The sequence below is a fragment of the Beta vulgaris genome, chromosome 1 (genome assembly GCF_026745355.1).
Source record: "Beta vulgaris subsp. vulgaris cultivar EL10 chromosome 1, EL10.2, whole genome shotgun sequence".
NCBI classification, from domain to species: domain Eukaryota; kingdom Viridiplantae; phylum Streptophyta; class Magnoliopsida; order Caryophyllales; family Amaranthaceae; genus Beta; species Beta vulgaris.
Genome location: NC_079202.1, coordinates 63,794,906 through 63,809,384, shown reverse-complemented (window position 1 = coordinate 63,809,384; position 14,479 = coordinate 63,794,906). Strand labels below are relative to the sequence as shown.

The following is a 14,479-nucleotide window of genomic DNA, read 5'->3' as shown; positions in this document are numbered from 1 at the left end:
ATTTTAGGAGAGATAATGGAGAATAATTGTGAAAGAGCATTAATTGTAACATTTTGGTTGAATAAACAAAGGAAAAAACAAAATTCAAGAAGCAAATAAATGATGGGACACGTTTTTTCTAGACAAATTATGGAAAAATGTGGAACTAAATATGAAAATAGGAACTATATTTTGGGACACTCAAAATAGAAATGGGAACTATATTTTGGAACGGAAGGAGTATATAATTATAATTTTTCGCTATTAATAGTCGATGTATTATCCAATGGATGTATGTAATCTTCACTACAAAAAGTGTGAGAAAGGGCACCAGAAGAGCACAAGCATATAATCATCACATGATAGATAGATCTCAATAATGAATGAGTACAACTTCTGACAAAAAAACTACATCTATGTACAAAAAGGCGAAACCATCTCCCTAATTTCTACTAGTACAACAGTTATGAACGTTCTCATCCATATAAGATTCCATCATCATATGCTAACTAATTTCAGATCATAAATACAAAACAAAACACCAATGACCAAACCCTAAACTATTATATTACAGTTTGCCATCTGCAGATTAGTACTCCCCCCAAAAAAGAGTTGGAATCACGCGAGGTAGGAATCAAAGCACGCTGGCAGGCCGAGATCAAGAATTATTAACAACTCATATAGAGTCTGATGCATAAAGAATCCTCCCTCTGACATTTTTGGTTTTTTTATTATATTTCTTTCAGATGGATAATCTTGCATAGGAATCAAATATTTCCTGCAAGTATTTGATACTTTGCTGAAGTTGCACCTCCAGTCCCCAGATGAACAATTTACAGTTTCGCGCTTTTGATCAAATCTATCTGCCATGCAAGAAGAAATATGCATTAACAAAAGAACAGCTCAACAAAAGTAATCAAGCACCAGTATTCGCCTAACGATTAGGTACTACGTAATGAAGTGTGAAAAGATATAAAAGCCTATCTTAGCCAGGGTTCAGTCCTTTTCAACTTTTGCTATTCACATACTAGCATTTAGGTAAGAAGAGTTATTCTATTGCCAACAGAAGCAGAAGAGAATGCAATTGAGTAACACAAGCAAGGCAAACTAATAGGATGGGGTAAAGTTCTTAAAGTTTCTCATGGTTCTGATGAAAACATTTCTAAAAAAAAAAATTGAAACCTGTACTATAAAGCCCCCCATACTCTCAGGTTCTCCAGCATATGCAGCTTTAGTTGGAGAAGATAATATTCAGATTGAGTTGTCCCATTGCTAATTTATGTTACATTATCACGGTAACAGTTAGTTACATTAGGAGTAAAAAACTATAGCCGCAGACAAATTCACAGATTGACATGAACCCAAAAAGCAAAGGAAAAACAACTTTTCACCAATCTAGCCATGCACTTCATGTTTTCTTTTCTAAACTCGAAGCAAATCTCAGACGCACTCACCTCCACAGAATACTCACATTGTCATACAAGTAACAAGAGTCCTAAATTGATCTGCCACGCATCATAGGCGACTCTGAGCCTAAAGCAGTATAAAGTGGTCTATGCAGAAATGGATGTTCCAAGAGCTCAGCAGCCGTAGGACGATCATCTGGATTCACACGTATACATTGCTTTATAAAGTCACGAGCATCTTTGGACAAATTTTCAGGAACTGCAGGTGGCTCACCCTTCCCAATCCTATAAATTGCTTGCGCCTGCAATCGACGAAGATTGAAGCTATTATACCAAAGAAAAAACACAAATGCTACAATAGTTTTTCCATCTTTTTGACGATAGTCTGAAACTCTGAATCTCAGCAAAATGTAACATACAGAACCAAGAATAATGAAACAGACCTCAGCATAGTTAGTTTATCATATTCATACCAGTTGAGAAGCAGAAAATCATATTCATACCAGTTAAGAAGCAGAAACGTATTCAAGCTACATATAAGTTAAGCCTGTAAAATGCATATAATCCTATAGAAATGCACAGGCTACACTCTGTTTGACATCATTATTCTCCTAAAATGATACATATTCATATTATATACTTGTTCCAATTTATAACTATTAAGAACACTTGCTTTGGGCACAAATGTCAAAGAAAAAGGAGAAAGAAGGTTTTGCCATCCCACCCCTCACCCCCAACCAACCTCACCCAGACATCGACAACACCATCGTTTTTTCAACCCTAGATAATCTATGGCACCGACATACCCTCAACCTCACCCCCAGCCACCAAAAGCCTTTTCACATCCTTACTCCATAACCGGATGGATCTTATTCTATAGTACTTTTAAATTATTCCAAATGATAAATATATCATAATTTAATTACCTTTAGTCATTTATTCTATAGTAGAACTCTATTATTCTCTAATCTTGAAGCCTCTATATCTGTTTCATTATTTTAAATATTCGACTGATTTTTTATTTAAATCATGGAGATATAAGATAGATAGATTAATATAAAAAAATAAGAGAAACATTATATAAGATTAAAAAAAAAAGTGTTCTTACATGGGTGATGACCCTAATCTGAACAAGTAAGCTTCTTAGTACAGCACTGAATTGCCAGTCTGTTAAAACGGAAAATCACATGCTCATAATCTCTGTAGCATGGATACTTCATCTAGGTCAAGTACCCGTACCCATACCCCAATAGTTCCCTGTATGGCTACGCGTACCCACTCTTAAAATTTTGGAATCTTGCTTTTTTCCGTCTCCATACCCGAATTTGAACTCGTACCCGTCTCTATGCAACTTAGCTCATAATGAGATCATTTTTCTTTCTGTTAGTATCCTCCAACAGTAGCCTCTTTGATCTTCACACTTCACAGAAGATCTAAAAGGAAATTAGGACTTAAGATAGAGTGGAAATGACGAAAGCCCACATCAATATAAAAACAGAACTATGGTCTCAAAGTTATCTAACAGGCCATCTCAGAAGTCAGATTGAATTTTGCTGCGACATATATGATTTACAATCCACAGCCGGGCGTATTCTTGATGTTAGTTTCCTCCTTCAGTAATTATCTTCTAAGCTCCATAAAACATCTAAAGACAAGGAGATAGGAAACAGCTGGATAGAAGGGAGCTCACACCAAAACTACAGCACTGTGTTCTAGAAAATGTGACTAGCCATCTAAGAAGTTAGACAATTTTAGTAAACGATAGTACTTCACAAACATATACCCTCACATTTTCCACTAAGCATGGCGTATATACAGGGGAGCCAGAAATGTTATATGCTCCTATATCTCTCTCTAAGTGGCCATCCTCATTCACTTCTAAAAAAAAAAAAAGAAATGCTTCTTAAGAATTTGTGCTATGTAAACAACCATTTTCACCTTACCCTTATAAGTTTCCATATTGAAACCCCATGACTTCATTTACCATCAAGCAGGTAAGAACAAATTTCCACATGCAAAGCAGAAGATTGTTTGCACAAGGGCAAAGGAAGCAATTGCATTGAATTGGCTTACTGAGTTGGACATGTTAAGTACTTGCTCCAAATCTCCTTATTCAACTGCAAAGTTTGCAGCTCAATTATGCAATGTAATTTGTTGCTTGAGCATTCATGTCGATACGAACAATACTAAGGTTTTGCTAGCTCTAATTTCAGATAATCATGGGTTCAATAATCTAAGACTAGCCAAAAGGAGGAAAAGAGCTCCAAGGGGATCTTTCTTAACTTGGGGTTTATATTTGTCTGTGGAACACCAGATAAACCTTGCCCTAATTGGGTCTCAGACCTGTAAGTTCACTATCATACTAGTATATAGTACAGTTTTCAGTCTTCTGTCAAGTGCTCAAAGGTCATTCTATAAGGTTAACAAGGGCTAAATAATTCAGCCACGTGTTCTTAGAACTTTATCTTTTGATATATATCACTAGGACTACACTCTAATTCCCAACCCAAGGTGCCTGATAGGACTACACTCCGACGCGGCGACACCTAAAGCAGATCAAAACAAAATCCCAAGCACCACAGAAAGTGCAACTCTTAAATCCACTAGCATGATCAATCCTTACCTCCCTGGGCAAGTAATATAGCTTAAGACGAGAGATGTATAAGGACACATTACAAATTTAAGGTGACTCAGTGCTAAAATAAAGCCAAAATCATAGCACTTCTATTTCAGAATGAGACGTACAAGGACCATTGACGGATCCAGCGTGGGTTCAGTGGGTTCAAGTTTCAACTGAACCCAGGTGGATCCGGGACGAAAGTAGGCAAACTGGCCAAAAACAAAAACATAATATATATATAAGACAGTGCGTTATATAACTCAAAGGTATCGTAGCTCAGTGGTAAAGCATGTGTAGTACTATTTGCTCTTCCGCTCTGTGGTCGCAGGTCCGAACTTGGTTAGTGTGTGTTGTCTTTTTCCTTTTTTTGTTCGCCCTTTAGGCTTACTTCATTATATTCTTGGTCTTTATTCACCCTTTTTTTATCCTCCCTTTATTTTTTAAGCTCTCTCTTTTATCTATAATTTTCTTTGTCCTACCAAGTACAGATATAGTAAAAGGTAAGATTTTGGTTAATTTCTATTATCTTTTTGTCCACATCATGTTTGTGCTAGCGAATTGTTAAAGTTTCATATTATGTTATACATATACGTGTATACATATAGTTTTAAATTTTAACACTTAATTCATGAGTTAATTCAATAAAAAAAAAGTCTTAATAGTTAATACTCGATACATAGTTTGTATAACACTGTAGCTTGTTAAAAAAATTGATAGTCTTTCATTACTACAAGAAAATAGTTACCACATTTTTTTTGTAATGAGTAATCAAGAATGAAAGCCACGCTAAGTACAATGGTTGAAAGTTTAATTTTTTTTTTTCCTTTTTAAAAATTGTAACTTCAAATAGAAAATTTTAATTTGAAAATTATATTAATCTTATTCCGAACCCACGTGGCCTAATTCCTGGATCCGCCAGACTGTAATAGATTAGTCCAGGGGAAGGGGTAATATGGGTAGTACAATATAATTAGGTTGGCTTGGGGAGTAAGTAAGTAAATAGCTCTATAAATATAGGGGATTAGTGTTAGGAAGGAGATCAAAAGAAAAATATTGGAGAGTTCATTTTAGTTGTTAGCTTTGGGAGTGTGTCGAGTCACTCGAAAACTTGATAATCTATCTTTATTTTCTGTTATTTCCATTATTATCAATCAAAATCATCTTCATCTTCTTTGAATTTACTGTTCCAAATATCCAGTTCATCACACAGACCGCCACTGACAAGGGACCCAGCTTGATATATGTATATGCCTAGCAGCCTAGGTGCTAGAGTAAAGCCAGCATGAAAAAAAGTCAATGCAGGGTGGAGGGGGGACTGGGGAGGGGGGATAGTAAACTCCATGAAAGAAGAACTTGAGCAAATAAGAGAATACATACAAACTCCATAGGGAAGTAGGGAACATGGCCAGTTAGCATCTCCAGGACGGTGCACCCCAGGCTCCATATATCTGCTGCCAGCCCATAACCTTTATTCTTGCGATTAACAACCTGACAATTTGGACATCACAGATATCTTAAGAAATTTAGATCCAATATACCACCATATGCACATATTACATCAAGAATGTTGTTGCATGTATGAGAACTCATCAGCAAGTGAAACAGTTCAAGAAAAAAAAAAAAAAAAAAAAAAAATCAAACCTAAAAAGAGAAGACAAGAGTATGAAAAAAAAGCACTTTTCATTTATTAATTTTCAAATATGGCTGAGAGAGTTAAACTAGAGATGCCTGTGAACCTGAACTTCATCACTTCAACTCTTTTTCTTTCTTAAGTACCGCTTTCCTTTCTTTTTTTTCTTTCCTTATTATATTTACATATTTATTTTCACTAAATCACCTATCTAAAAGCGACATGAATATGAATATATTTAGAAAAAAAAAATAGCAGAGTCAACTATGTCATTTCTTCATCTCAAGCACCATCCTCAGAAAATCGGAAACCTGACAATTCCTTTGAAACAACCTGCTCAGCAATCCTTCCATTCCTAACCTCTTGACTCGATTAATCAAATCTAACTCTTTCTTCGTGGTATTTCTATGAAAATGTGCTTCATTCTCAGACCTACATCAGGTCTTCTAAAAACACCGCATGAGGGAACAGCAGAGCCGGGACATAAGATACATACTCGAAGAAAACACCCACGACTGAAAACTGATTGATCCTTGAAAAGTTCAATAGCTCTAATGAACAAGCGAAAGGAAGAGACATCCTCTCAAATGAAAGGTTTTTGACCTAACAATACTTTTCAAATGTAAGCATAAAAGTTTAGCTTCCTACTGAGGAACTATTCACACAATTTATATTTTCTTAGAGTGCAACAATGTGGTCCTTGGGCTGCAAAAGGACACAAGGTTTCCAGGAGGCAGGCTGAAAGAACCCACTAATGATACACAAATCAAACCCAGCTGGAGAATATACACTAAATGATTGTCAGGATATATATCTATATGCCGAGCAATGGCACCCACCCTGATTCCTGACAACAGGTAACCACCAAACAGCACCTTCATGCATCAGCTAGTTACTTTCACCCAGAAACTTCCCCTAGGGAACACCTAAGGCTAATGAATAAGATTCAAAAAAATATATCAATATTGCACCAAATCAACATCAACATTACTCACGGGTCTGACAGAATCTAATAAACAAACAAGGTAGAAGGAAGGCTTAACGGTAGTTAGTCGGTGCCATAATAATTGCCTTTAACGACCTTATCTCTCTATGTTGATACTTCTAAAGAGGTTGCACCACATTGCGGGGTAAGGGAGGTTTATATGCAGACTCAGCCTTGTCAATTGTCATAGATAAAGAAAATGTTGCCCTCTAGTTACTTTTATCAATACTGGAACTCTTGCTGAACGTTATCTTCTGTCATGAGTTGTGAGGTAATTTCAATAGGAAACAAACCACCTTGACAGAAACCCCCAATTTAAGGTGCCGAAGAGCAACTGGTATGTCCCAAAATGCTAAGTCAATTTTTTTATGGAAAAAAAAAAAATCATCCTTATTGATGGAAAGGTGTGTAGGTAGACATAAATCCAAAGAAGATCTACAAACCTAGCAAGATTCAACAACAATGGTCTTTGTAACAAACCTAGCATATAAATTAAGATGCTTGCAAATAAGGACAGAGATTAAGGCCCTCGCAATATAAGCTAGCACCAATTTTCAAGATATCGTCAATCTTGTTAAACTGGAAAGATAAAGTAGGGTGAAGGAAGTCTGAACTCTGACACAATATAGAACGGTCAAAAGAAGAGATTGGAAGCAACTTAAGGCACACGAATAAGATGTCCACTTTTAACAGAACTTAGAACGAAGAATATAGAGATTATTAATTTGACAAAGCACAAACATATTACAAAATCAAACAGAAAACACCTTTGGGCATAGCTGTTTTTTCTTTTCTCATAATCTTATTCCAGCATACTTTCATGTAGCATAGCCAACCAATTTCACATACAAATAGAGCAAGATCACAAACAACTATTTAGCTCAAAAATCAAAATACAGCTTCTACAACAAACAAATCTTCATCTATAATTCTAAAAGGACGAACAAAAATAGCTAGCTATTGGTAAATAAAAATACTCAACTACGTCAAATTATCATATACTTCATCCGCCCCTAAATAGAGTTCCCATTTTTCCATTTATATCTGTCCCAGAATGATTTCCCATTTCCTTATTTGGTGCGGGTCCACCATTAAAAAATTATTTTTCATTTTAATAAACAAGATGAGTTTGTAAAGTGGCCCACATTCTCTCTCCTCAATAAACAATTCATGAATAGTGTACCAACTTCAAATTTAATTCTGATTTAATATAACAAAGGTCCCATTTATAATTTCTCCTTAATACTTGTGCACAAAAGAAATGGGAACTCTATTTAGGGATGGAGGGAGTAAAATTTAAAAAGAAATCTCATCAGATGACATTCAATAGCAAAAATCATATTAGTTCAGTAATACATGTGCACCATCAATGATCAATTTGAGATGTGAATAAGCGAAACAAAATAATAACAGAAGGCAAACCTCAGGTGCCATCCAGAATGCAGTCCCTTTGCAAGATTTCAAGTCATTCAATCTGGTTGCCTGGAAAGACATGTAGCATCCATTGAGCAGGGTGAATGAATAAAGATGATGATAAGAAAATCAGTTTGAAGAAAAAACAAAAAGTTGCAGAATGCTTGACAGTGTAAAAGTAATTGAAAAGCAAGAAGAAGCAGACTACAAACCTTTGCTAATCCAAAATCAGCTAGCTTCACTGTCCCATTTGAAGCCACCAATATGTTAGCACATTTGATATCCCTAAAAAAACAGCAAAAAGAATTGCAAAATTGCAGCTTAATCCTCTCAGAAGTCTTACAACTTTCAACATGTCAATGAAAATAACATTCTCAGAACGGTGTCTAAGTAAAATATCAAAATAGAAATAAATAAATAAATAAGTAATATAAAATTTTATCTAGACTGATCCATTGTCCATCAATCTAAAATTTCAAATTCTTGGCCTGTGGGCAGCATGTGATCATGATTATTTCGTCTCCGAAGGCAGTGAAATCTGTAGCTTGCAGAACTACTTGAAAGGTGAAGGGAAAATCCACTATTTATAGGATAAGAGCCCTCATAACCAAATTTGTGCAGATAAGGGATTGTTTGGTTCAAACAAGGTAAAGCAAAAGAAATTATGAAAGGGAAATAAGGAGAAACCAAACAAGAAAGGAATTCAATAATTTGTAAGCTAACTTAATTAGAGTGAAAAGGAGGAGGACGAGAAGAAGAAGAATTTGCAGAGAGTTGCCCTAGGTGTAAAAGCAGGTGATTACCTTTTTCCTCCTTCCTGTTCCTTGTTATTTGAAAAAAGAATGGGTAAAAACTAAAAAGTATGGGGAAGCGAGGAAAGTTCAATAGTCTTCTCCACGAAGTAGCCAGCAGTCCCCGTCAACCTGACGGCGTCCCCAACTTTTAGAGACGATTCAGAGATCTTCCCGTCTGCGGTATGGGGATATCACCTACTAGGCGTCCCCTCCATAGTTTTGTCTGCCTCTGGCCCCTCTGCTACTCTCTTTCTCGCCACCTCCTTCAAATTTGCTAGCAACAACCACCTTCTTCTCCAGTTTCCTCCCTCCCGAATAACCCGTGACGTCGTCATAGCCCAAATACTATCATTTGAATTTGGTAATGTGCTAACGTTAATAGCACGTTATTGTCAAACCTCGTTTTAATTGTCAAACATAACTAAAAGTGTTAAGTGATAGTGTTTTCAAAAGAAATTATTATAAAAGGTAGTTTTATGAAGAAAAAAATAATAAAATGTAGTTTTTTCTGGAAAAAAAATGTTATAAAAGATAGTTTTTTGAACATTTTCAAGTCATCAACCTATCCTAGCAATATGATGTGAAGATTCTCACCTCAATATGGCAAAACATTTAGTTTGCTGAGATGACTGGAAAAGTGTTACGCACATTGAAGCAAAATACGAGAGAACCAAAAGATAACCAAACATATAGATTATCAGAACGTGCAAAGATATATATGACAAATTAAAAACGATAACTGGAAAAGGAGGGAGGGGAAGCACACAAGCCAAAAATAAACCATGATTAGCAAGCAAACAGCTAACACCTACAAAAGCAGTTCCACTTCATACCTGTGCATCACATTTCTATCATGAAGGTACTTCAAACCCAGTAAAATCTGCCTTGTGTAAGCAGAGACATGAGAATCACGAAGAGTATAATCCTGATGAACTTTTGCTAAGGAACCCTGAGTCACAAGCTCTAAGAAAATATATAGTTTCGAGTCCACCTGCATTAAGCATCAAAGAGCATCAAGAAAAATATAATTATAAGCACAAGATACTTATGTTTCTTTTATTCAAGTCTATCGAACAATCCAATACCGATGGTCGTCATAATTACAATACAATGAATAACGTATCAAGCAATCATCACTTTATCCAAAAACATGAAGGTCCACAGATTTAAAAGAAAGAAAATAAATCGGAGAGCATGATATATGATACCTTTTCAGTGCCAAGATATCGAACTATATTCTCGTGCTCAAACTGGCTTAACAGCTCAATTTCCTGAAAGAGAGGAAGAAAAGAACCCAATTTAAGAAAAAGAACAAATATAAAACATCGCATTGGAATACTGTGACATTACCAGCAAGTGATAAACCTATAGCCATCTTAGAGGTACACACCCTAATAATAAGAAGATTCAGCCATACCTGCTCAAGTTGGTAGATACTCTGTCTTCCTTGACTTCCTTGCTCCAGCAGCGAAACTTCTTTTACGGCAAAAAAGAAACCCTCACTGAAAACAGAATAGTAAATTATAAGAACTTCCCCATATAACATACCCAGTAGACCAAAAACAGAAGGAATGAACACAGAAAGTTCTTGTTCAATTTCAGCATCAACAGACAGCATCCACATTTGACACATGTGGGGCAATGAGAACTGGAGTAATCCGATTTGAAGATTTTGTCAACATTTTAGCTGTCTTAGTATGGTGGAAAACATTATGAATCGAACTTCATTTTCTTCAAAAATTATATTTCAAAAAAATCAATCTTTCAAAAGCAACTTCTGTGAACTAGAGAGGAAGGGGAAGGAGGATATGGAGCAGATGGGTGAAAGAAAGTAAACAATGAAGATATAAGGCACGAAAACTTTTTCCATCCTTGAGGATTCTAATTTAACCTAAAAGCATCATATGATGTCTTTTACAAAACATAAGAATATCTATTACTATTTTCTAGGAAATCATTTCCCTTTCGACCAAACATAGCTGTAAAACATTATGGATTCATTTCTGATGTCCTTCTTCAAAACGTCTAAATGAACATAAGCGGTACGAGGTTTCAGCACAAGGAAAAGCATTTGGGGGTGATCATGCAGACACAAGGACTGAACGAACACAACTAATTTGACTATAGGTTGCTGACTGAACAACTTCCTTAAGTAGCCATGAGTCCAAGACTCTCCCAAAATGTTTCCCTCCGATAGTCATCCTATATATCTCATATCCTTTTTGTACTCCCTCAATATTCAAAAGACAGCCACTCTTCCCACTCCAATTCTCCAAGGCAATAATCTACCCCAAACCAGCACAGAACAAAAAGTGTAGTCTACATCCTGTTTACAGAAAGCAAGCACAGACAGACCTGCACATACAATTCAAGTTGGGAAAGAAATCAAAAAGATATTGGTAAGATCAACAGCACGTACCGAGAAATTCCTTCATATACAGTGCCAAAAGAACCCTTTCCTAGTAGGCGACCTTTTCCCCACTGGGTTATATCGACTTTGCACACTCCATTGGGGGAGATAATTGAAACGGGTTCCGTGGTCGAGCTGGATGAGTCATCATCATTTGTAGTTGTGAAAGAACAAGATCCTGACAGTGTAACAGTTTCCCCAATCCTTTCGCCATGATTTCCCTCTGTCCTAATGTTCTCCCCATTAACTCCTTCCTCGTCATCAGAAGATTGGGACATGCCATGATGTGCAAAGCGAGAAGCCCCATTACCATCAGGTGCCAATCCTTCAAATAGTTCCCAGGTAGAGCAGTCATTATCAAAAACAGGAAGGGACATTGCCGGCGGAGGGGTTAGCAGCGATGGAGGACGATCACCTTTGATTCCTCCACCATTGATAACAGGTTTTTCACCATTATAAACCAAAGCCGGGAGTATAGAAGCCCCACGTGGCTTTAGCTCATTGCCGCCACAATCAGCCTCAGCGACTTCTTTCTTCTTAAATATATTTCCATATCTATGTGGCGAAGGGGAAACCCAATGTTGAGCCTCCACTTGTTTTGGGGGTTCTTTAGGCTCGGAATCGTATAAACCTTTTCTTGGCCTTGGAGTAACATCAGAGGATGATCTATTCTTCATAGCCTCAAAAGCTGCCACCGGAATCTGAAAGTCTTCAGGTCCACTAAGCCCTAAACTCTGACAAATCAAATCTATTTCACCTGCATTTCCGTCAACACGGAAGCTAGTCTTATTACCAGCATAGCTCAAGTCAAGGGACCGTGTTCTTGGTCCTGAAGAACCACCAGCCGATGGCGATGTTGAAGTTGAAGGGGTATACTCAAAGTTTTTGGCAGCGTTTCTTCGGACAAGCTTCGGCCTGGGAGATGAACTCTGATCCTTTGGCTTAGGAGATGAATTCTGCTCCATTTTTTTACTCAGCTTCTTATTGCTTAAAAACCTAGGCAAATGATGCATTGAGCAGAACTACATTTACCAAACACCACCGCCTAATCCAATAGACCCCTAACCTCCAACAGAACCCTAAAATTGATCACAAAACCCTAAAATTGATCATAAAACCCTAGAAATATAATAGATCAAGAATTCAATTGTTATGAACCTCCTTTATTTACTCAAATCTGCTCATTTCCTTTATTAAATAATCAACTGTTCATATAAAACATAAACAATAACTATAAATCGCACACGAGCTCTTCCTCAAGTGCTCAAACTCCCGTTGATTCAGTAAACTCAAAACCAAAATTCTCTTGACGAAATTTTCAGCAACAACAGTATTTCATCAACAATCTACTTCCAACAAAAAAAAAACCACTAAAAATGAATAATTAACAATACTTACACCTTCAATTTTCGAATTTCTCTCTCTTCTCAGCATGAACAAGTGCAAAATCACTTCGATGAATCGATGAATTATGAGCTTCAGTGAAGATCGAGAGTTGAGAAGAGCAGAAATGTAGGGGTCGTAGGAGAGAGAAAATGAGAACGACGCCGTAAAGTTGGAGAGGAGAGAGAAAAAAAAAAGCAGGAGAAAAAGTGACCGGGAAAGGGGATAGAAGGTTGGAGAAGGTGGAGTTGAAGAGAGAGAAAGAGAAAACGCGGCGATGACGACTGTAAAACAACACTAAATTTTGATTGGGTGGCTGAATGCAAGGAAAATAATAAAGCAGAGGATTGTGATTGGCGGCGTTGGAATTTTGTTCTGTTTGATAGACCACGACGGTCAACGCTCTTAGTATTTTTTTTCTTAATTAATAAGTAGAGAAGACCGAGGGTTTGTTCTCTTTATCATAAAACAACACAACTGAATTGAATTAAACTGAATTGAACTGATTGAATTGAATTGAACTAAAATGAATAGTGATATGTGAGATTAAAAGTGTTGTCTAGAGCTGAAATGAACTAAACTGAATTGAACTGAACTGAATTGAATTGAACTGAACTGAATTGAATTGAACTAAACTGAAAATAAGTTGGGGAGAACATGTCCTAATTAATAATCACTCTGTCTCATCATCAATATAAATATATATGGTGTTTGTTTCTTTTTCACACGATCTCGAAGACACATCTTTGATTTTATATCTTCGATACAAAATTGATTTTTTTTTTGTGACAAAAGAAAATTGATATTATGAAGTTTATATTGAGGCGAATATAATAAGATCTCATATGATATTTTTTATATATATACAAGTTAGAATATTTGGTCAAAGATTTTGATTTTGACCTCAAGAGAGATAAACAAACACTATATTATGAGACGAGGGGGGTAATCGTTCATTCATCCTAGATTCCTTGTTGATTGACGAAAAAGATTAAGGTTCCGTTTGGTAGGATGTAAAACATTTTCGGTGTAAAATGATTTTCATGGAAAAAAAAGTTTACAATGAAAAACACAATATCAAAATTAGTTTTTCGTTATTTGGTTTCATGTAAGGAAAATGAATGGGAAAGCAATAAGGTAGTGAAAGGAATGTACAAGAGAGATAAGGAAAACAGTTTTCCCTTAATTTGAAGGGAAAATGGTTTTCCATCATTGTGAGAGTAATTTTACCCAAAGGAAAAATTGTTTTACACTCTTTTGCCAACCAAACAATGTAAAACTGAAAATATAGGAAAACAGTTTTCCAGGAAAACGTTTTACGTCATGCCAAACGGATCCTAAAAAACATTTTAACAAAACTATTTAAGATAAAACGATGAAAACAAGTAGTTAATATAACCTAAAAGTGGTCTCTTTAAAATGAATACTAATTAGATAATATTATCTTCCTAATATGAAGTTTAATGCATGCTTGATATTGAATCTCGTAATAATTTTTTCAAACAATAATTTGAGGGGAATCCTCATAATAATACTAAACTAATGTTTTAAGATCTTATTCTCAAAGTAGAGTTTATGTACTACTCACTGTGAGCGTGTTTTATATGTATTTAAAAAAATTCGACAAAGTCAAAACTTTGATATGAAACTCATGTTGGAGCTGGCTTGTGTATTAGATGAATTACTTTTAACAGCTACTTTTGGTAAGACTATTGTCATAACTAACATCATGACATCTTGTACAGCAAATAGAGGTTATTACATCAACTACTTTTAATATGCACATGTTTATAGCTGTATTATTGCCCCAAATTAATAAAATTGAGTAATTTTCTTATATTTGGACAAAGGAAAATCTG

The 14,479-nt window shown here is 35.9% G+C and overlaps 1 protein-coding gene across 2 annotated transcripts; it reads right to left on the bottom strand.

Annotated features, from left to right (window-relative positions):
* Positions 1–316: 316 nt before the first annotated feature.
* LOC104888091 (mitogen-activated protein kinase kinase kinase 1) lies at positions 317–12,931 on the bottom strand. 2 transcript variants are annotated; one of them, XM_057396013.1, is made up of 9 exons: positions 11,247–12,931; positions 10,245–10,329; positions 10,036–10,098; positions 9,661–9,818; positions 8,246–8,318; positions 8,043–8,102; positions 5,383–5,493; positions 1,434–1,687; positions 317–842 (listed from the first exon to the last, which is right to left on the bottom strand). In XM_057396013.1, exons 1-8 carry the CDS (start codon positions 12,248–12,250, stop codon positions 1,475–1,477), a joined length of 1,767 nt encoding a protein of 588 aa, XP_057251996.1. In that variant the 5' UTR covers positions 12,251–12,931; the 3' UTR covers positions 317–842; positions 1,434–1,474. The 2 variants fall into 2 exon arrangements, with proteins under 2 accessions (XP_057251996.1, XP_010671349.1); XM_010673047.4 differs by having other exon boundaries at positions 1,451–1,687.
* Between the last annotated feature and the right edge of the window lie 1,548 nt (positions 12,932–14,479).

Coding starts and splice junctions, on each gene's coding strand:
- LOC104888091 (XM_057396013.1), bottom strand. CDS start 12,250: ATGCATCATTTGCCTAGGTTTTTAAGCAATAAGAAGCTGAGTAAAAAA. Junction 10,099..10,244: donor GTATCTACCAACTTGAGCAG/GTATGGCTGAAT, acceptor CCTCTCTTTCAG/GAAATTGAGCTGTTAAGCCA. Junction 8,103..8,245: donor CTGATTTTGGATTAGCAAAG/GTTTGTAGTCTG, acceptor ATGTCTTTCCAG/GCAACCAGATTGAATGACTT.